This window comes from Sturnus vulgaris, chromosome 1, assembly GCF_052056855.1.
Source record: "Sturnus vulgaris isolate bStuVul1 chromosome 1, bStuVul1.hap1, whole genome shotgun sequence".
Lineage (NCBI taxonomy): Eukaryota > Metazoa > Chordata > Aves > Passeriformes > Sturnidae > Sturnus > Sturnus vulgaris.
In genome coordinates this window covers 95,573,158-95,596,207 of record NC_142243.1, presented here as the reverse complement: position 1 = coordinate 95,596,207, position 23,050 = coordinate 95,573,158, and the positions used below count along the sequence as shown (strand labels likewise).

Below are 23,050 nucleotides of genomic sequence, written 5' to 3'. Positions count from 1 at the left end.
GCAGATATTGATCCTCAGACAGGTTGGTCTCCTGTTGATATAGAAACAAGCTCCAATTTCAGGATGAATCCATTTGTTAGGCTTCATAGAAACTAACATACGTATCTCTATATTTCTGTGAAGAAAGGAACTATACCCTTGCTTCAAACTAGCATCCATTTAAAGGAGTTATTTCTGAAAGCCCTTACCTTTGAATCTATTTTTCAATCTCAAGCTTAATGCTTGAATTCCATGAACTTCATAGGAATAATATTTCCCTCATCTATCACAGATGAACTCTGTTTTGCTTTGCATTTGTGAGCAACGTGCCTTTGAAATCTGTTTTTCTTTGAGCTGCTTTTACATGGGGAAAAACTAACACCGGGAAACATCGGAGTGGGGTGACAAGTGACAGTATGTAGGCATATCTGACATGTAAATGAATGCTCCCAGCCCATTCACAGCAATGAGTAAAGACTGTTTTCTGTCTTAAAACAAACAAGATTTTCTGAGCAAGGAAGGGCTCCTGCAGAGAGAGAACTTGCAATAAGGGTTGGCTCATAAGAGGGGACTGTGGCAAGGCTGTCTCTTGCTTCTTCTGTACATCCCATAGAATGGCTGTCATTCCTTTATTTCCCTAATACGCTTCTCTGAAAGGTACTGGCTAAGGTAGAAATAAAGGGAGATTTTCTGCAGGATTTCTTCTGAGCTTTGCTTTATATGAAACTCGATGCGTAATTTTGTGAATTATGTCACATGGAAATGATTTCATGTATTAAAACATCAAAAAGAAGTCAAGTAGAGTAAGATAGTGTGATTCCAAGTCTAGCAAAATGATCTAGCCCCCCCACCTCCCCTTCCTTTACACAGCATCACAGTTGAGGCACCTGTCCTCTTTTTTCCCAAATGTCAGCCTGGCAAACACAGCCATGCCTCCAAGCCTGACTCTTCTTGCTGAATGGCTCTGTCAGTTCCAGCGCTAAGCCAAGTGCCTCCCCCACACCCCATCCCTGCCTCAAACCCAGGCTATAATGTGGCCCTGCCACTCCAGCGAGGCCACCAGATCCCACAAATGCCAGGGGAGAACTTAACGTTGCCCTGTGCACAGAGTTGAGGTCACCTGCAGGCACAGTGACTCAAAGTCATCTGAGGAATGTAGGAAATGAAGTTAAGAGGATGCCCTTTTAAATTCAGCTGGGGAAGCCATTTGCAGTATCAGATCCACAGTCTGTGGAGAATGCTGAAAACTGCTTGACCACACAAAGCTATGTGGCAGTGCAGCTAAAAAGCCTGCATTAAAGAAAGCAATCAAGCCATAAACCACAAATCACATTTTCCTAATTGCTTTTCTTACATAGCCAATTGCTGTAGATGTCTCAGGGACATTATACATTTGTGAACAAGAGTTGAGTGTCTCAGATAATATCTCTCCTTAAATGAGATGTACTGAAATGTGCTGTAAAGGAGTCCCTGTGCCAGCAAAGAGCTCCTGGGATGCACCAGGAGCTGTTGCTGTTAATAACTAACCAGGAATCCCAAAGTTATGAAACGCTGCCTGAGGTCAGACAGATATAGGAGTTCACAGCCATATCTACCTATTTTGGCTAAAGTAATTTCACTTTTGTATCTTAAATCCATGTCTTTTATGTAAATGAGGGTGGTGGGGAAGGAATACATGAATCAAATAACCTCCTTTGGCACTTGGCTATAGGAATTGGGATTTTTTAACTCTGGGCAAATTTTACAGATCAGAAACCTACTGAAGTGTACTATGACATTAAAGTTTGATCAGGGCTTGTTCGAGATGCATTGCCTAAATCTCCTGTTATGATCTGTTCTGTGAAGTGTAGTGCCCTGAGTTTGTGTAAGCAATAGCAATGGGGTTACACTACATGGCATTCTTCATGTGAGCTCCTCCAGAACAGCAAGGTATTTTATGAGAACAATTCACATAGAAGTGAACCACAAAGTGAATGTGGCAAATTATCTGCTATGACTTTTATTTCCAAGTCAGCTGCTATTTTGAGCCTCTCTCTTCACTGTCCTATTCCCGCTCTCCCAGCTCACATTTTCACAAGATCAAGGAAGGCACAAACCTCATCATCACCTTTAAACCAATATTGGACTGGCTTCCCCAGTTGCACAGTGGGGATGAGAGAGATGGTCACTTCTAGGTCACGCTAATAGATTATTTACAATTCTGAAGCTTCACTCAAGTACCACCAGGGATGCATAATTTCAAGTTTCTGTACTTTCCTTTACTGAAAGCTCATGAAATGCATAGCTACAGAAAGCATAGTCATGTCATTCAGAGTTAGCTTTCCTATAGCCGTAAGGGCAAGAATTTTTTTAAGTACCATTTAAGTGATGTCTGTTTGAATCTGCACAGAAGCAGCAGTGACTCAGCAGCATGAATTCTCCAAAGCCTTGTTATTTTGATTGGAATGGCAAATTTATATTAAGCACATGGGTTGACTCTTGGGGATGGGTGCAGTGAGAGAAACAGACAGGAGAGCCAGACGTAGATAAGGGACAGGGAAATGTGGAAAGATAAGAGGAAGAAGAAATGGGATTGGAGGGACAGGAAAAGGCTAACAAGGGTTGCTGATAACAGTGGCTCAGAGCCTGGAAGTATGAATATTTAATATCACTTGTGTCAGAATCAGGAAACACTATAATAAGCATGCATGGAGTATTTGCCACCAGGTGTGGGACCAAGCTTCAAACACCCTCTGCAAATTGGGATCCCAGTCTTCCTCATTTCCAGGTGGACAAGGGAAAGCATCTTTCTCCACCTGTCCCACCTTCTGTGTGGAGCTTTATGTAGCAGGTCCACTGAGAAAATTGTGTCCAGCAACTTCAGTGTGCAGAATAACTACCCTATAAATCCCAATAAAACATAGTTCCAAGCTACTCTGGACACTAAGGCTCCATGCTTACAGATGATTTTAAATATGCACCCCACAGCAGAAATGTAAAAGCTGTACTGGGGGAAAATTAGGAACAAAGACAATCTTGGCTGCTATTGCTTAAAGCAGCAGTTAGGCATCAATGTCTTTTGGAGATATAGCCACAAGTAAGTGCAGAAAGGTTATATTTTACCCTTGATTTCTTTGCCAGCCTCCTACTGCTAATGGAATGCATCTCGCTGTGGGAAGCATCCATCCTAAAATTATACCCAGTGTATTCCTTGAGAATAATTTTTTGTTTCTCATACCCAAACTCAGATGGGCATTTGGCACAATGCAATATATCTTTTCTGCTTGAAATATTATTCATGATTTATCATTTTTCCCAGAGCATCTGACATGAGAGGAACATTCTATGTGTTCCTTTCAAACTGCCTCATCCCACTCACTGATGTTAGTTCTTGCTCCTGATCTCAGCCCAATAATCACACGCCTCCAGCAGCTATTTACGTTTCCTTTTCCTCCTTTCCCCTCTTCTGCTTTTTTTTTTCACTTTTAAAAAGGACACTGGGAACTCTCCCTTTTTCTTCTTTTTGCCACAAGTTATACAACCCAGTGTATACCCAGGCTAAAACAAAAGGCATGAGAAAAAGTAACCTTATCCAACTGAAATTTCAATATGCTTCAAAAATATATGTGAACTGTTGCTGTTGTTCTAAAATTATTCTTCAAACTTTTTCATAGGAGTAACTTCTGCCCCACTTAATCAAGCCTATGGTGCCACATCAATAGGAAGCCTGAGACTTGCAGTGTAACAAACATGCAAATATACAAATTCTGAACACAGTGCAAACAGTTTTTCATACGTTATAATAATAGTCAGCTGTACAAAGCTATTTGCCAGAAGTCACAAAGTAGATCCATTTTAGAGTCAGATATGGAAGGTGGGTGTCCTGGCTTCCACTTTTATTGCACTGTGCACCAGATTTTATTGCTTCCCAAAAAGCAAAATGGGTCTAATGGAAGCAATTCTCTTGCATGTATTTCTTCAGGGAGAGGTGCAAGAGACACAGGAGAAACAACTTAGGAATGTTACAGTTGTCATTAAATCCTTTTTTATCAGTTCCTAGGGAAGAATTTTCATACATGAGTGGCTTCAATTCTGCATTTAGAATCCAAATCAGCACTGAAATATTTACATGCTTCGCTTTTACATGCTTGATAGCAGTGTCCAAAACCAGGGTTTCAGCATCCTAGTCAGACAAGCACATATTAGACTCGGCTTAAAATTCTGTGACTTTCCTCTCTCCATGCAGCACAAAAAACCGTGACCTCTGAACACAAGTACACTTCTAAAAGTTTCCCTCTTCATCATGTGTATTAAAATAGAAGACATATATACAGAAATAACTACTCAGTGGATACCATGTAGCTTATTAAGTGAATCTGCATACTCTCAGTAATTCACCCAAAATTTTTATACTGTCTTACCAAGGTCTGAGTGCTCTGAAGCCAATTCAATGAGATTGCTACTCAAAGATTTGGCATGATAAGCTACCAATGGATTTTACTAGCACTCACCTTTGCCATCTGTGAAGTTCCGTATACTAAGAATGTCATTAAGGTCCTGATAGTGGTTCTGCTTAATGTATGTTGTTTTCTCAGGAGTGTCCTGAAGTTGCATTGTGACCTCTTCCAAGTCTTTATCCAGCTGAAAAACAAATAGTACAAATCCTTCAAAATTCAGGAGTCCTTGCTTCAGATATCTGCACTGAGGCCCAGCTTTCTATAATTACACTGGAAGACAGGTGGTAACGCAATTACTACACTGTGGCAAACACAATTTTCTTACAGCACTACTACACTACCTCTAAAAATAATGCTACAAGTCACAAATTGTGTTCAACTGTGATATTGCACATAGGGTGTAGGAGAGGAATAAGCTTTAGTAGTTGACAGTAGAAGCAATTCAGGTGTACTGACAAATGAGAAAGATATGAGCATAAAAAAGCTCAGACTGAAGACCTCTCAATTATTTATTATCCACATGTAAAATTGTGGCATACGTAGCTCTAACCATTTCATCCACCAAATTATCGAGCATACAGGAGAATATAAGGGAACTATGGCATGTCCAGTCATGTGAGTGACTGCAGTCAACTCTACCAGGAATGCACTTTTAGCACTGAGCAGAGCACAGTGGGCTCTCCTCAGAGGCTGACTTGTACTCAATTGTCCACAGCCCCAATAGAAAATTACAAGAAACAAGCTTTCTAATCCTCTTTGTCAACAGTTGTGCAGGGTGTGGTGTCCAGAGTTCGTCCCACTCACTACCAGCTTAACTGAATTTTAAAAGTCCTGAATTTAGTTTTACATTATTCCTTATAGAACTGGGACATAGCAACTCAAACTAGATGAGCCAGAGATGTAGCTGCTAGCCATGGTAGGGCATGTTCCAATTCCCCTTGACAATGAAACTGATTTGGACCCACTGGTTGTGGGAATTTAATCTATTTGGAGCAAAGTCCAAAAGAAATAGACAGGGTCCTGCAAGCACTAATGGGGCTGCTCTGAGCAGCCTTACCTGTGCTCACCATCATGAGCCTTGGGAGGCACAGGCTGAGATCTTGTGTTAGGAGGCTTAGTTGAAAAAATACAGTAAAGGAACTACAGTAAAGGAACAGAAATAGCCAGCAGGCAGCTAGGCCTTCATTAAAAATTTCAAGGCTCTCACATGAAAGGAACCTGGCAAAGCTGAACTAAATTTCTTTAACAAGATAGAGATAACTTTTGCTTTTGGACTCTTTAGTAGCCTGAGTAAATACCTCTTAGTTACCTAGGCAATTGTCTCTACTTGAGATCTGGGCAAAGAAATAACTGTTGCAATAAAATAGCTTTTCTTCAAGGTGTAAGAATACAGACTGGGCAAGAACGGGTTAATTTCTTTATGACATGATCAGTTATGGTTACCTTGTCTCAAAAATTGGGCAGTCTTCAAGACTGGTTTGTCATCGTTTCAGGTCTACTGAGCAAGGATGGACATAACTATAAATGTACATGCTATAGCTCTGATGGAATTCATGTACTCAGCCTTTCTCTCAGTAGATACTGAAGAAACCACCACCTTTGTGCCAAAAAAGTCGGCTCACATGTTCACAAAGGTATTTTTCTACCTTAAGAAAATATGTAATTCTGTTTCATGGAAGATGTAAAAATCTGTCTAGCAAGTTTTTGAGCAAACTCTCAGAGAGGCTGAGAAATAACAGCGACGGCAGCCTCAGAACTCAGCCATAAACAGGAACAAAGGCAGCCCTTAAGTGGCCCTGGGGCTGCGGATCTTGTTACACTTGTAAAGGTTACACACTTCTGGAGCTGCGGAGCTCAGCATGTCCATGTGAAACAGCAGGCTAACTGGCCTGTCACAAATAAATAGGGCAAGTTTAATTCCATTTTGCTAAGGCACATTTGCATTTTATCACACCTGCTATGTATTTGCTGTACTCGTTAGCAATCCGAATAAATTGTCTCTTTCGTATTATTTCTATAGGGAAACTTTTTTCTCTGAAAAGAAGTCAGCATTTAGGCAGATTGCAGAATTGCAACAAAAAACAATGGAAAATTAAGAGCCCAGGCAGTGTATACAGTAAACAGTACCTCTGTAATTTTCATTCTCAAGCGGTGGTTCTCTGACTGCAATCCTTCTAGTCGAGACGTGCTGGCCTGATTGACGCTGGTGACTGATGTTGATGTTTTTGAATCTTCTTTCTTTTGGTTTTGAGTGAACTGAAACCGTCTGTTCTGTGTGGCTGCATCTGGATTTGTTCGCAGTGTGATGAGCTGAAAGGTTGAAAAGCCTTAAGAAATCCTGTTTTATTTTTGCAGCTATTTATTTTGTATCTCAAAATACTGAAAGGCAAACCAAGAGCTCCTTTTTGCTTTTCAAATATAAAACTAGAAGTGAGCTCTGCTTGCCATGTGCACTACTTGAGATGATTTCTGAATAACTTTATAGACTAGGTTGAATGAAAATGATTGTGAGAAGGGAAGCATTCCAAAAATTAGGAAGAAACTCATTCAACAGATATTTATCTGGGTTTTAAATATATTAAAATATATTTTAATATTCTATTAAATGTATTTTTCTCCTTTATTGATACATTTATACTTTCAAAGGGTATATTCATTCTTCAAGAAAAAACCAAACCCTTCTCTTCTCAGGCACAGTTTCATCTGAAATTTGTCCTTTCCTACTGTTACAAGTAACACTCAAGCAGTGAGAGACATGAAGCAGGAGTATTAACAGAGAGAACTCATGGGAGATTGCACTCTGGAGATAACAGAAACTTAATTAGTTTTTAGCAACCCAAAATAAACCAAATCTGTTCAAACAAATTAAATAAGCCACTTAAAAAAAGGTTAACCTTAAACATATTTAATTTAAGCAAATATAAGTAAAATTTTACACTCAGTGACAATGTGAAAATATCACCTCGACATGAGGAGAGAAAGCTACTGCTGTTTGGCAGTGGAGAGAGAGATTCTCAGATTACTCCAGAGAATACAAAATTTATGCTACTTGCCAAGCAGCATACATATATATCTGTATACAGACAAAGCTGAAGGAGCTCCCTGCCCTGAGAGGATAGGCATGGAATCATAAATCCAAAGGTGTTGAGTTGTCTGAAAAGAGAGAATGGGCAATCATTTTTTATACACAGTCCAGCCAGGTTTTGTGGTATAGCTGCATTTTGGAATCGATTCCTCTTATTCTTAAGAGCACAGAACTGTTCTGCAGCTCCAGTGGCACGAAGTAAGGCCCTAACTTGTGATCAAGAGAGATCTGACTGCTCAGACTCTGAAGAGTGTGGTCCCTGGCATGTATTTACAGACCATGCCTGAAGATTGGGATGATGTTTGTGGATAATACATTTCATTTTCAGGTGGTAAAGTAGATGGACAAAGTTCAGGTGCTCTGTATCTTCTTCACCTTAGTCTTTACTGGTAAAACTTGCCTTCAAAAATTCCAGATCCTCTAAAGTAATTGAATACATCAAGTTCAGCCAACCTGATAAGTTGTATGCCTGAGGATTAAGAGAACTGGTCCATGTCATCATGAGGCCACTCTCAGTTACTTTTGGAAAATAGCGTTGATTTTGTGCAGTTTTTGAGGATTGGAAGGAAGGAAATGTCACATCTGCGTTCAGGAGATGTGAGAGAAGAATTTGGGGAAATGTCTCCTTGCCACCTTCACCTCAGTCTGTGGGGGATGCTGCAATGGTTCCGGGGAACCATTTCCAAACATATGAAGAGCAAGAACCTGATTAGAAGCAGTCATTGTTGATTTATGAAAGAGAAATCCTGCCTGACCGACCTGATTTATAGCTGTCTTCAGTGAGATGTCTGGGCTGGTAGATGAGGGTAGAGTTATTTTTCTTGACTTACACAAAGATTTAACACTGTCCCCCAGAGCATCCTCATTGTTAAGCTAACAAAGGGACTGGACAAGGGACCACTGAAGTGGATTCAAATGGGCTGAACTAACAGGCTCAGAGGATTGTGGTAGCCAGTCACTAATGCTGTTCCTCAGTCTGGAAGGAAATGGGTCTGGGCCTCCTAAAGCTAGGCAAAGGTAAACACTAAGTCCTGACCTTGAGGAGAAATGAACCCCAAGCAGCTCCCCAAAGAGCTCGAGGTCTGTTTGGCTGGAAAGTACCTTTCCAGTAAAGGCACTGGAAAACGTGGTGGAACATGAGCCAACAGTACCCTGGGCCAACAGAGGGGATCCTTCCTTTCTACTCAGCCTGGATGAGAGCACACCTGGGGTGTTTTGTCCAGTTTTTGGCTGCCCAGAACAAGAGAGGAATAAGTGTAGTGAGGAAAGCCCAAAGAAAGGCCACAAAGATGCTGAAGAGGGTTGCAAGCCCTTATGATACAAGTAGAGACTGATTATTTAGCCTTGAGATGGAAGACATTGTGGGGGGATGACATTATTCATATATATATTCAATATATGATGGAAGAGAGTAAAGAGGATGGAGCCAGACTTTTCTCAATGATCTGCAGTGAAAGAGAGGGAGACATAGGCTGAAAAACCAAAATTTTCACTTAAACATCAGGAAAAACTTTTCCTATTGTGAACGTGGTTAAATGCTGGTAGAAATACTCAGAGGAGTTGGGAATTATTCATTTGGAATTAACCAAGACCCAGCTTCTTAAGGTCCTGGGTATCTTGCTGTAGCTGAGCCTTCCTAGAGGGAAGTGTCTTCACTCACAATTCTTTGTTTCAAATTAGGCTGGTTGTAATGACTGATGTGTCTAAGTCCCAGACCAAAAACTACATGAAAATGAAGTTAAATGTGAATAATGATAATTACAAAGCTTCTGAAAGCAGCAGGCAGAAGTGTTACAAGATAAAAGTTCTTCAATTTGATGTGGTCTAAGTTAAAACTGAACATAAGATAGAAGTATTGCCATCGAATTATCTTCGCCTGGGAGTTTATAGCTAAAGACTGAGTATTTTTGCCATAGGGACATGGTGTAATGAATTCATTGACATGGTGTGGCATAGATTAAAAAGTCCATGGACAACTTTGTTGGCTCATGCTGTACAAAGAATGAGGTTAGATGAGCTTTCAAATTTTATTTTCTACCATAAAGTCAGTGGACCTTACATTTTGCTGTCTTACATCTGTGCAGTTTTCATTTTCACAAAGGGTCAACGTTGAATATCCACAGAGCCAATTGCAAATAGGCATAAAATTCTACCAACACAGACAAGGAATGTTTTAATCCCTAGAACTGATTTTGCCTTGCTGCTCTGCAGGAAACTGGACCAGAATTAATGTGTTAATGCCATTGCAGCCAGAAATGGTATGCACTTGCTGGGCAACTACAAGTGAACCCAGTGTTCTGTCTCAAAATGGATGGAGTAGAAAAAATGGAAGGACATGGAAGCTTCATAAACGTGGATAAGGAAGTGACAATTACTTCATAAAGAGAGAATGCATATTAGGATTTTTTCTTTTAAAGAAGTGAAGAAAGTGCTGTAAAGTGCTATAGACATCTTGGTCATTTAAAAAGATAATTAGACATAGTGGTTAATTTCTAACAGGAAAAATATACGTAACAGTTGTTTGAATTCTGCAAATAACTTCTACAAGATACCCTGGAATGCAGAAATCTAGAATAGTTTTAACAATATTTGGAAAGTCTTTGATTGGATAACAAGATTGTGTACAGTTAATATGAGTACGATGCAGTATAATGCTATCAACATTTGTACCTTTAAATGGAGAGGGTAATGAGCATTTTTTCCTCTAATCTCTCTTACTCTGCTATGGGATTTTCCTCATGTTTGTTTTCTGAGGCACTTGGTGCTGCACAAAATGGCAGTGGACCAAGTGGACATTTAACTGGAGAAGTATAGTAATTGCCATGTTATAAGCAAGTAAGATTAGTAGAGCTGACAAGAAGGAAGGGAAAAATGTCATGTTTCATTCTTTAGTGTGTCTATATCATTGAGTAGTTGCCTATTTAGATTCATAAAAGGGCTGTGGGGTAAAATTGAATTTCAGTACTGTTGACCCAGGAGACTGCTGAAGATTAGTTAAAAGGAATGCACTTTACTCTGTACAGCAGAGAAGTAGTGGCACTCACCTGGCTCAGAACCCCATTACTGCTTGCATCTGTCTGGTCAGTTTAATAAATGAGAAAGTGCAGTTTTCCAGGTCTTCATTATCATCCCCTGTGCTTGATGAGCAACAGGCTTTAGTATTCACCAGAAACCTTTCTAAGACTCCAAGACTGTACTAATTTATGACATAATTTCTTGAGGTGAGAGATTCGGCACCTGTCTCACACTAACATCTTACCTAGATGTGCAGGCTAGGTAATGTTAGATATAATTTTCTGTGGTGTCCAGATGAGGTATTGTGCAACCTATGTTGGAGCAGGCTGAGAGGAGAGTGCTTGCCAGCTGTCCTGCTGTGACTGTGGCACAGCACAGCCAGAGGAGATGTAGGACAATATATAAGAGTGTTAGAAGAACTCTCCAACTGTGAAAACACTCACATGGGCATTGGAAGTGCTGCATTCCAGTCCCTGCTTCAACATATTTTTTTTATATCTTATCCAATGATGGATTTTATTGCTAAATAGCTAAGCATTTGGAAACTTGACAATATGCAGAAAGAGGTTAGAGACTTCATGCTGTGGCTCATGTTTATATTTTGAGTAAAAAAGAACTGAGAGGAAAAATGAGGGTAGGGTAATTGGGGTTTAAAAGAAGATCAGAGGAAGGGGTTAAAAAAGGAATCAGAAAAGTAATTTCAGAACCTGTGACAAGAGAAGAGGATGGGCAAAGGAACATGAAAGCAAAGGGCCAAAGGGCATGGACAGCATTAATAATTCTCTTTGAAGAGAGTTTGACATTCTTTGGAGGTATTTTTGGCATCAGAGTTTTAATATAAGCCATTTTCATATGGCTTACCCACTTAAATCTTGCAGTGTTTCAAAGTAGTCTATTGCCATGTTTGTGAACATTCCCTCAATTCAGAACAAAGTTGTGATTCTTCCCTAAGATCCAGAATAAAAATATGAATACATATGTCTGTACGGTTTTTTAATATTTGAGAGGTGAATTGCAAAACTTACAAAAACATCCTGGTTAGTCAGTCCTGGAGAACTAATTACTTTGCTTTTTTTGGCAGATCACAAATAGGCTTCTATTGCTAATCTGTGCCTCTAATTTCTTTCAGTGGTTACACTTTGAGATAAGTTTATTAGCTTGTTTCTCTTGCTTCTTTTGCACACATAGTTCTTGGTCCCCCAGTAAGTAGATGGGATACCACTTAGCACCAGAATCTACTGACTACAATTTGCTCAATGCATTGATTGAATGTGGTCCAATAACGAGCCTCTTATAAATACACACTCGAAAAATCTAAAACCAGATTCTAGAGGCAAAAAGGCCTACATTTTGCCTTGCAAATGTTTCAGACATTCAACTGCATATGTATCTAATTTGAGGTAATAAGCTGTGTTTATGCAAGCCACTTAAAATGACTACAATTGAACATTTTACTTCAAAACATTGAATGCATTCTCTAGTACTTGAGGCTTTGCTAAGTAAGCTTATGCAAAAAACAGTTTTTGCCTCATTCAAGATCTGTCATATTCGTGTCTAAAGCTTAACTCTGCAAGAGAACTGATCAAGTTCCAGCTCTCTGTAAATATCTTCTCAATTCTTCCAAAAGGCACAATGAACTTGTCCTCAGAGCACAAAAGAGCAAAATGAAATGAAAGCAGATGACTCTCAGTCTGTGCCTCACTTAGTCCTTTAATATACCCATTAATAAATATAACTTCAGTGTCAGCATTTGCAGCATACATAGAGTTTTCCTCTACAAAGCCTATTGTACCACCGTAAATGAATACTTAGAGGTTTCAACATAATCGATCTCTTATCATGCTAGTGAACTAAAAAGATCTTATTATTTTGTAGGTATGGAAACAGAGATCTTGATTATCTTGTTTAGGGTATGTAAGAATCTTAGAATATCCTGGGAAGGGAGCCATTGGGATCACTCAAGTCCAGCTGCACAAGAACAACCCAAGGATGACACCAAGTGCACAAGAGCATTGCTCAAATGCTTCTTGAACCATGTCAGGCTGGTGCTATTACCACTTCCCTGGATATCTCTTTCCAGTGCCCAATTACCCTCTGGGTGAAGAACCCTTTCCTAGTATCCAACTTAAACTCCCCAGAGGCATCTTTATGCAATTCCTCTGGTAACTACGACTGATCACCAAAAAGAGGGAAGAGAAGAAATATGGCAGAGTAGACAACAGGACCTGTCCCCCCTGAATCTCCACTTACATCTCCACTCTTTCCAAAAATTTCCTGAAAGCTGGAAATAGAGACTATTGCATTGAAACTACAGGAAACAACTTTTGTTTCCCCAGTTACAATTTCAGTAAAAATATAGGCATTAGAAGCTCATGCATTCACACTTTCTCCAAAATGTCATGAAGCTTTGTTTTTCCTTCAGGGTCCAGAGAGAAGAGTTTATGGATAGGCTTGGTTAAGAATCCATACACATGCCCTGCCCTTGGAAAGGTGATAAACACCTACATATCGCATCATAATTACAAAAAATCCAGACCCATGCAAAACAAATTCACTTACCTTAGGTACAAACACAAGGCAGAGAGTAATGGTGCTGCAGAATATTATGACTAAAGCAACGATGCAGAACTGCACATTGGGCTGGTCCCGAGTAAGGAATGAAACAGCAGCCCCGATAATGCACATTATCCCCACGTTGTATACGCTCATGCCGATGTACTTGCTGTCATTCAAAGCAGGAATGCTGACATTTCGTGTCTCCCAGGCGAGGAAACACCCAAATAACTGAAATGGTAAAAAAAGGAGAAATTATGATAGTTGCAAGAGGAATGGGCTGTCAGCAAGAAAAAAGCACTAATTTAAAACAGGTATGTTTTCAAACCTGACAAATACATGCGATATTACAATTCAGAGGTATACACCTACCTTTTCCTCAATGTCTAATTACCTGTGTGATTTGTTTTGCTCACTAGGACAGATTCCTGCTCTAACAAGAAAAATGTGAAACTTAAAATTAGTTCTGATTGGAACAAAATTTTCTAAATGCTATGGTTGTCTTTATTTTATATTTTAAATAATTTTTAAAGACTGTCCTTCCTGTTCCTTTTCAAGGATTCCAGTAAAGATATAATGGGCATTGTTTTTTAACTATTTTTAGCAGCTGTTCTCAATATACTCTTATCAATCCAGCTATTCATTACATGATTATCACCTACATTAATAAGCAGCAGTGCCAAGATGTGTCCCATGAGAGATAAATATACAATGTAGAAAGTGTCACCCGAGTTGTTCAGATTACAATTATAATGTCTTTTATTATAGTGGGAGTTGGTAATGGCCTTTCAATTGCAGTTGTCTAATGATTTCTGGCATAAAACATTCTTGTGGCAATTTTTTGTTTGCTTTTTTCCTTTGGTGTATTTTTAAGTTTTAGCCCCTTTGTTATTTGCAATATGCTTTTGCAATTCAGCAGGGGAAAGCCTTTAGTGGAAGGAAGCCATCTCCATCCCTTGAAATTTAATTAGATTTTTCTGCAACATGAACTGCTGCACACAATTATTTTCTTCCTCTTGCATTCCTCAGAGGAGTTCTGGCAATGCAGTAAAAGCCTAAATGAACTCAAGACGTTGTGAAGAGGTAACCCAGCCTACAGTCTAGGCAAAGCCCTGTAGGAGTGTATGGTGCTTTGGGAAGCTTGACAGACAGTAGATGGTATTGGATGGACAGGAAGGACAGAGAGAGGAGCTACCACTAAGGTCCAGGACATGATTTCTATGTTTTATAGCTTTTTTTTCTGATCAAAATGTGAGGACAGACAAGAAGGAGAAAGAACAAAGGTGCACTCCCATTGTCCTTAGTAGCCTTCCTCCCAGACATTTGTCCACTGACAAATGACATTTGTCCACTGCCATGTCATGGAGATAATCTTCTCTTTTATACAACCTCAATTTATGTGCAATCCAGGAAATTGGAGGTCAATGGTGATGGCAAATAACCTGGACTAGAAGAACAGTGTTAGGTTGCCAGACAAACAAAAGAGAGTAGGGAAATGGCAGATTGATGTTTGCTTTACAAACTTGAGTTTCAACCCTACCTGTGGTAACACTGGGACACTACTAATGCAAGTTTCCTTGATTATTTCCTTACTTTTAATCTCAAATAACAATGGCAGCAAAGCCAACCACTTGTGACTCAGCTGCTTTGCACTCCCACAGGCACTTCCAGGCTGCAGCCATCTACCAACTCATCCAGGCACTTCCAACCAGGACACACTGCTGAACTGCCAGCCCTGCCCTCCCTGAGCTTGTCTGCTGCCTTATTTTGTTCTCTTGCCTACAGCACATATGTCACCCTGACACACTCTGTCATGAGCAGAGCTGGCTGGGAAGCTTTGGCAGATTAGGCATCTACTCTCAGCCCATGGAATGTGGCAGGCTGCAGGGGCTTCCTAGTCCAGGCAAGGGATGTTGAACAATTTGCTCACCCACTTTCCAATGCTGCCATCACTGCTGCAATCCCTGTCAAGATACATTGCCACAGGTGGCCCTTCCCAGCAACAGCAGCAGTGGTTGTCCTTGCAACCCCTACCCAAATTTTTCTCAGCAACATTCCCACCCTATCCCTCTACATGCTGCTGCAGGAGATGGTCCTGTTCAGGGCACTGCATTGCCTCGTTGCTGCAGTCTTGCCTCTTCAGTTTAATCTCCTTTAGCAGGACTAGAGCCCACACCTCACTCCAGCCCATTGCCTCTTCTGCTCACCTTCCCAGCAGCCTAAGAATTGCAGGAAGAGCAGTAGTGGCTGCTGCAGGCAGAGCTTGGGAAGGGAATGCTCTTAAGGGGTCTGTAGACAGCTACGTGGGTCAGCAAGGGCTCTCAGCCACTCAGGTAGGGCAGCTGAGCAGAGTGAGCCCCTCGTCAAGCTTTGTGCCAGAGCAGCAGCTCATCCTCTGATACATTTTCAGAGCCCCTCTGGTAAACAAGGTAATCCCTCCAGTAGGGAAGGATGCAGGCAGCAGTCCTTTGCTGTTGGGTCTGGCGCTGTGCACAGGCAGAGCAGGAATGTACAGACTCCTTTTCAGGCTCTGCAGAAGAAAATTGTCACAATACTCACCTGGGTGCATGGGGGGAGATACAGTGGTGGTACCTTTTTTCAGGGGACAAACCTGTTCCCTCCAAACCCCATCATCTCAGGGGTTGCCTGCTCTCCACTCCCTGCAATCTTGGTGCTGCACTACTCAGTTCTGCTGCAAATTTACATTTCACCACCCCTGAGGTGACAAACAGGCTGCTCTGGGCTGAGCTGTTTTGAGGGGCAGAAGGAATCCTTGCCTGTATTTCTACATCCCATTTTTAAAGGGATGAGACCCTGATTAGCTATGGAGAACATTTCTATCTTCTCATACTACAGTTAATTATTAATGAGATTTTTAGGGTTGTAGATCATCCCTCACTTTCCTCCACTTCCCCCAGTATGAACGGATTCCATTCCAAAAGCATTATTCTGGGAAAACAGCCAATATACTTACATGAGGCCAGCACTTATTACAAATAATGGGGATGAATTTATAGCTGAGGTGGTTATAAAATGATCTAAAATATCAATTATAAGGAAAAAGATCGTTTGAAGAGTGTTGTGAGGGTTACGGTTTGGCCCAATCTCATTTATAATTGAGAACAGCTTGGAAAATGGTTAAATATCTTTCAGATGAAAGGAAGATATATATTTATATGATAACTAAAGAAAGGGAGAGGCTCTTGCAGCAAGTGGGTTTCCTCAGAATGAGGCTCTTTAAATCTGGGAGCATAGTTTTTAATTTTTATTAGCATTTTGGGTAAAATGCTTGCCTCAGGAACAGAGATCTTCTTTTCTAGAAGTCACAGCTCATCTTTGAGACCCAAGCATAGATAAAAGCTGAGAGTTTTCTGCATCCTGCTGCCAGGGCAATAGTGATGGCAGAGGTGCTCCTTGCTTGCCTGGTACAGACGCCTGCAGGGCTCCGTGAGGTTGGTAAGGGCTCTCCTCTGAGATAAAAATACTGTGAAATGGCTTGCTTGAGGAATAGGATGCAGACACTGCTAGTGAAAGGTCCAGATTTCTGTGATACCTTGACAATTTTTGAATATGAAACTTGGGAGCTACAGTTAAAACTACATACTCATAGTACCTAGTTCAGCTCCTCTTTACTCCTGGTACCTAAACTTTAAATATTCATCTTCCCCAGATAATATAATTACATTTCAAATTATGCTTGGGGGCACCTAATTCTTGGGACTGCTGTGGAATTTAAGGGCTATTTGATATTTTTAGGCTGCTGCTGTGATTTGCAATGCAGCTGTCTCTCCTCCTATTGCCCTAGAGGGCTCAAGCTGGTAAAGGCTTCTCAGATTGTCCACTGGCTTAGGCCCCACACAAAATACATCAGCAGCCATCTTCATCAAGACAATGATGCTGGTGATGACCATTGCATAGCTTCATGTTTGGAGAACAGAGCACAATTCCAAATTTTGCCTGAGATAAGCTCCATAACCCCAGAGCAGAGTCTGGCTTCTGAAGGAGCTCTTGAATTTCTCTTTCAGAGCTGTTGGATTTTATGTAATGAGAGAGTGACTGTCTTAATTAATTGGGCACTTGCATGGGATGTTAGTTCTGATCTCTGCTGAGAATTTTGATTAAACAGTCTTTAGAGAAGGCATGCATAAACACGCATTGGGATGGAGGCAGGCAGCTCTTAGCAGTGCTAAAGTTTTGGATTCAGAAAGGTGTAGGGCACATCTGTCCCCACTGCTTTACACCAGTCACAATTCCCATCCTGAGCCTTCTGATGGACCTCACGCATCTCTGAAAGAGTTTGAATAACTCAGGGCTCCACATTCCCCTGTAGAAAGCTGTTGTCTAAAATTTAAGGGCACGTCAGCCTGCTGTCAAGTCTACTGGCCTAATTTTGGTCTTTTTTGGATCCCAACCAACAACACTGAGAATGCAGCTAGGAAGGCTTCCTACACTGTTATTCATGAACTTAAAGCCTTCTTCAAATTTGGTGGTCTAATACACACATCTCCTTGATGTAGAAAATGCCATAAAATTTGGATTTTCTCAGAAGATATGGGCAGCTGTACAGGCAGGATTGGTTTGTTTCATCTTTTGTTTGAGGTTAGGCAGCTTCCATTTGACACTGATTTAGAGTATTACCTTTGCAGCTGTTGGTACAGTAGATTTAGGCTGTGTTGTCAGTGCACCTCAAAAGGCTGTGAGAAAACCACTGTGTAAATCTGGGGAAAACAGTATCTGAGGACAACAGGATTGTATCACTGTGATGAAAGATAGAATAGTGGTCACTAAAAGAAATCTGCATTAAAATGTTAGAGGCATAACGGGTGTATGGAGAATATTATACTTGTGTTTACATTGAACAGGCAAACTCTAATTTAAAAAAATCTTGTACTGACCAAATTTTGATACCTGGGAATATAATAAAAGTGTTTGTAGCTGAAGTATTGGAAAATATTAAACACTTCTTAAAACTCTACCAGCTAGTTAATTTTAAATCTTGTTCTTGAGAATTACTGCTAAACACAGTAACAATTGCTCGGATTCACAACATATATTGATGCAACCAATGCCTAATTTGCTATTGGATTGCATAGATTATCACATGACAGGAAGGAAATTATTTATTCACCTCCATTGCCCTGTACTGCCCTTAAACCATTCTTTAAATGTTTCATTTCAAGGTCATGTCAGCTTAGGTTACGAACAATATTAGGAAAGAAAGATAGAGAAAAATATGCTAAAGATATCTGACAAGAGCAGAGAAATACCAGAGGAGAAATCTCCAGTCTTGTCAGAAGTCATGTTTGCCAATAACTAGGGTGTATGGTTTTGGAAAGATTATATATTGGATCAGGCTGCAGCTTTGCAGCTAATTGTTGTATTGTAGTAGCACTGACCCTGCTCACTTCTGTACTGCAGCCACATAAAAGAACTGTGCCACATAAAAGAACAGAAGCAAGCCTTTTCTTCAAAGGTTTTACATCTGGAGATTTTTGTTTGTTTTGGTTTTGTTTCTTCTAGCTAGATTACTGTGAGTAGATTACTGAAGTAACTGTGGAGCTTGACTTGTGTGTTTCTCTATTCTGGTTCATTCATTAAATCCTGATCATCACAGATACAGGCACATTTTTATTTCAGTGAGATGGCTGCAGACATTTTTCAATGAAAGAAAAAATACCAGGATTTTTGGTTTTCATGTTTTCACTGGAGAGACATTTTTTTTTCTCTTTTTATTATTTTTTTTAATTGCCTGTACAATAAGTAAGGTTAGAAAACTGAAAGACAAATTATTCCCTTGTACACCTCTTACCTTCACTGTTAGTACAATCTGATGTTAAGCCATTGCTCACTACCCTGATCTGCTATGAGTCAGCTGTGTATTTAGTTAATTTTCACAGAGCTGCTCTGGATAGACATTACTTAGGGGAAGCTTAATATTTCTATTGAGCATTAAGACAAGAGCTAAATATTGATTTTAATTGCAAGATATGCATATTCAGCTACTCAGTTAAAGAACTTGCTTCTTAAAGGTCTTGGCAAAACCCTTTATTCCCAGTGCAAGAGAGAAAAGCAGCTGCACAAAGCTATGAACACTAACAGACATCCAGATTTTACTTTATACTGCAGTCTCTCAAATCAACAAGTCAATAAAATATTTCCCCCTCTTTCCATTCAGAATGTATTTGACTTTTTCCATGAAAAATCTGCTAAGTCATGAAACACTTTATAGTAACTCAGTTGAAACAAATACACAAGTGGTCATTAGCAAATATCCATTTAGAATAGCTTTATATTGTCTCTGGCATAAGATTATCACAATCACAACTCTGTAAAGAGGTGAAGCAAATCTCCTAAAAGCCAGTGTGTGCTACAGTTTAATTCAATTTCTGCTATGCAAAAATTGATGACAAGAGACATGTGAGGGAATACTGTACTATCTGCAATATTTCAAAAATATATTTGAAGTTTCCTTATGGTCATATTAGGGAAAAATTTTTCCAACAAAACCATATGGGAATGTGGTTTTGGATGCTAAAATATTGTCCACGTTTTATTGAAGATATAATAAATATCTGTTACCACTATAAACTACTTTCCCCCATCAAAAAGCTTAACTATCTTCCTCTCTAATCACTGTAAAGATGGGATAGATGGGATAGATGGGTCCCACCATATATATGAGTTGGAATTATGCAAGTTAATTGATATGGAGGTAGGTCCTTCTTCTGAGTTCTCTTTTTGATCATGAAGAGAATTAAGAAAAAATGCAAATATATGTGTTAAAAATCAAAGGTCTTATCAATAAACAATTGGGAATTTTAACATAATATGAAAACTATTCAATTTTTCTACACATCAAATTTATTAATTTAATAAAGGAATTAATTATTAACATGGTTGATATAATCTCATAAGATAATTGAGAGGGACTTGAGGAAATAATCTAGTGCAATCTCCTGCTCAAAATGCAGGCTCAGATGTGACTTCAGTCCAGGTTGTTCATACTTTTATCCAGTCTGGTTCTGGGATGTTTTAAGGACCAAAGCTGACCAAACTCTCTTGGTGAGCTGCTCCACTGCTTCCCTTTCCTTAGTTACAAAAAAAAAAAAAATTCTTTACGTCCAGCTTTCATTGAAATAAAAATAAATATAAAATAAAAGTAAATATAAAATAAAAATAAATCTAAAATAACGGTAAAATAATAAAAGGAGGAGCATGCGTTGCACACCACAGCTGTACTGTTCATACACAGCTCCTGGGCTCGACACCCACAGAGGGCTTAAGTATCTGAGCAGTAGTGAGAAGCTACGTCCAACATCCAGCAAGGACAGCCAGGCCATCTCTCAGCATCACCTGTAGGTACCTAAATGCTGTCAGAGACCACGTTTTCTGTGCTGGGTATTTGCGAACTGGTGCCTGCCACACAACCAGCATTTTCTTCCCCTCCTTCCTGCAGAGGCAAGAACACCAAGTGCTGACTCAAGACTGGGCTGCAGGGCACTGACTGGAACTCAAGCTCTGAACTATGATACCTAACTCCTTTTTTAAAGTCGACTTTCAAGTGCATGAAAAAAGTGGAAAAGTAATATTTATGTATTAGCCAACAAAGCAAAGGAAGCCATTGGAGAAGGGGTAGCAACAGGTATATTTACAAACAGCAACAGAAAGATGCTTGTATATTGGTTGTAAATGATCTGTCCTAAGCTGCACATGTGTAAAAAAGCTATTCTTAACCTTAAAAATCGTTTTGGTTGTTGTGGAATGTAAAACAAACCAGCAATAAAACTGGCCAAAGACTGGATAGAATGCAACAAAAGTTAAAAAGAAGAAATTCATAATGATTAGGAATCACAGATCTAAGAGAGAGTGGAAGTGTAAGTTAAATGTATAGTAGTAAATGAATGGCTAGCAGCATTAACAGAATTCATAAGGATTTATAAAAAATGTAAATTGAGAAAAATGAATTGTAATAACGATTCATTATGCCTGAGAAGAGGTAATTAACAAGGGGTTTTGTCCTATATTTACATAGAGGTGGAAGAGTCAATTCACATCTTGCTAGAACAGTGAAGTGCAGGTGATTCCAGCAGTGAGAGAGCTCTTGAAAACTCTGTCAAGACAAGCTGTCGTAAACACAGAGATCCCGTAACTTACATGCAGTAGTTTTAAGAATTGATTTAGAAGTTGCCTGGACTGCTGGGCTTAATTGTTGATATTTATTGGAATTCTGGCAAAGCTCCACTTGAGATACAAAGAGGCCATATGGGAAAAGAGAAAGTGGAACACCCCCAGTGATTACAGAGCTATTACCGTAATTTCTATCCTAAGCAAATTAATGAAATGGCTGACACATGAACTCAGCCAATAAATGGAAAAAAAATACGGATAGCAATATAATTCAAATTGCTCTTATTTTTTTAAAATGAGTTTGGAAGACTGAATAAAGGTAATTACATTCATGCAGGATACATGGATTTCTCAGTAGTGTTTGTCTTAATAGTCCACGATATCATTATTTAAATATGGAATGCTATAAAATCAATCCAACAAATTTAAACTGATTGAAATCTATGTGATGGATCTCAACATATAACTATTAATGAGAAGCTACTAAAAAAAAGAAAAAAAAACTTCTCACTTAAGCTATCCCAGATATGTACATTGACTTGGAGGAGATAATAACATAGCTGAAAATGATGCAGAGGAGGCAGAGGGGAAGAATGGTAGACAAGTCACAGAAAGATTTTAGGGAAATCACAGGAATTTGGCCAAATGCAAAGAAATTTGCCTAGAAATAAGGACATCATGTTGTTTTAGAGTACGAGGGATAACATATATGTAAAACCCACGAAAGTGCAAGACTTGGAAGTAAGAGAAATTCAGCGTAGCAATTAGAGAGCCTTAGGAAGCAGAGGATTCTTTCAGACTTAAAATTAAGATTGAACATTATCCTAAGGATATAAATTAGTTGAATTAACATTTTGTTTGGCTTCTAAATCAATTACAGAGTTGTGTTGGGCAGTATATCAACTATAGTGAAATACTGGAATATGAATCATTAGAAGAAAATAAATTTCTTATTCTTAGTAACATTTCTCAAGTCCCACGATGAATATGCATTATTTTTTATTCCTTTCTCAAATATGAAATACTGATATTTTCATTCTTGGCAAGGTTAGTTAAGGACAACACATTAAAAACGGTGTATGAGCAATGGTCACTATTATTAGTTACGGCTTAAAACCTCCTCAATTAACAGGCAGAAAAGCAGGATTTCATACAACAACAACTCAAGCTTGAGCAACACTCAAGCTCAAAATATAATTTTGCCTCAAAAGCCTGTTTCTCAGTAGCTAAATAACAGGTACCTGTAATAACGTGTCAGGGACACAATGAAGCTTCCAACAGATGTACACTTTGAGTCTAATGTTAACTCAAAGCATTATCAGGAAGACAGGAATTAAACAGTAAACAAGACTAATGTGTGTGTGATGAAAAAGCAAAGCCTTCTAGGAGTCCAGCCTGGTATAGTGCTGGCTGAGATGAGACAAATAACTCATACCACTCAGAAAGATGTTAGTGTACTCCCTAATAATGCACCAGCAAGTTTAAGACGGTGTGTTTTCTATCATCCTTCGGAATACATGCAAGAAAGGTGCTTTTCAACTATGTGTGCCTCATCAAAAATCAAAATGTTGCCCCTGACTAGTTGACATTCAACTGATCTAGTTGATATGATGGTGTTCAGGCATAGGTTGGACTCAATCTCAGAAGCCTAATTGTCCTGTAATTCTTTGGTTGTCAACATGTATGCATAGACAGACCTCGAACTTGTATGTAGCTGTTTTGGAGCTGAACTTGAGATGGGAGAAAACAGTGAATCCTTTAGGAACTGGAGAAGGCTAATACATTGGTCATTAAGAAGATTAATAAAATGGTACATGCAACATTTAGGATGGTAATTTTCCTGTTATTCTCTAGT

At 39.4% G+C, this 23,050-nt stretch overlaps 1 protein-coding gene across 2 annotated transcripts in view; it reads right to left on the bottom strand.

Moving 5' to 3' along the window:
- Window positions 1–23,050, bottom strand: part of GABBR2 (gamma-aminobutyric acid type B receptor subunit 2) — a 460,220-nt gene that overhangs the window by 13,405 nt on the left and 423,765 nt on the right. For both annotated transcript variants that reach the window (XM_014875208.2, XM_088171908.1), the window contains 3 exons: window positions 13,075–13,299; window positions 6,543–6,725; window positions 4,470–4,599 (listed from right to left, as the gene is read on the bottom strand). In XM_014875208.2, the coding sequence (XP_014730694.1) occupies window positions 4,470–4,599; window positions 6,543–6,725; window positions 13,075–13,299 (538 nt within the window). The remainder of the gene's footprint in view (window positions 1–4,469; window positions 4,600–6,542; window positions 6,726–13,074; window positions 13,300–23,050) is intronic.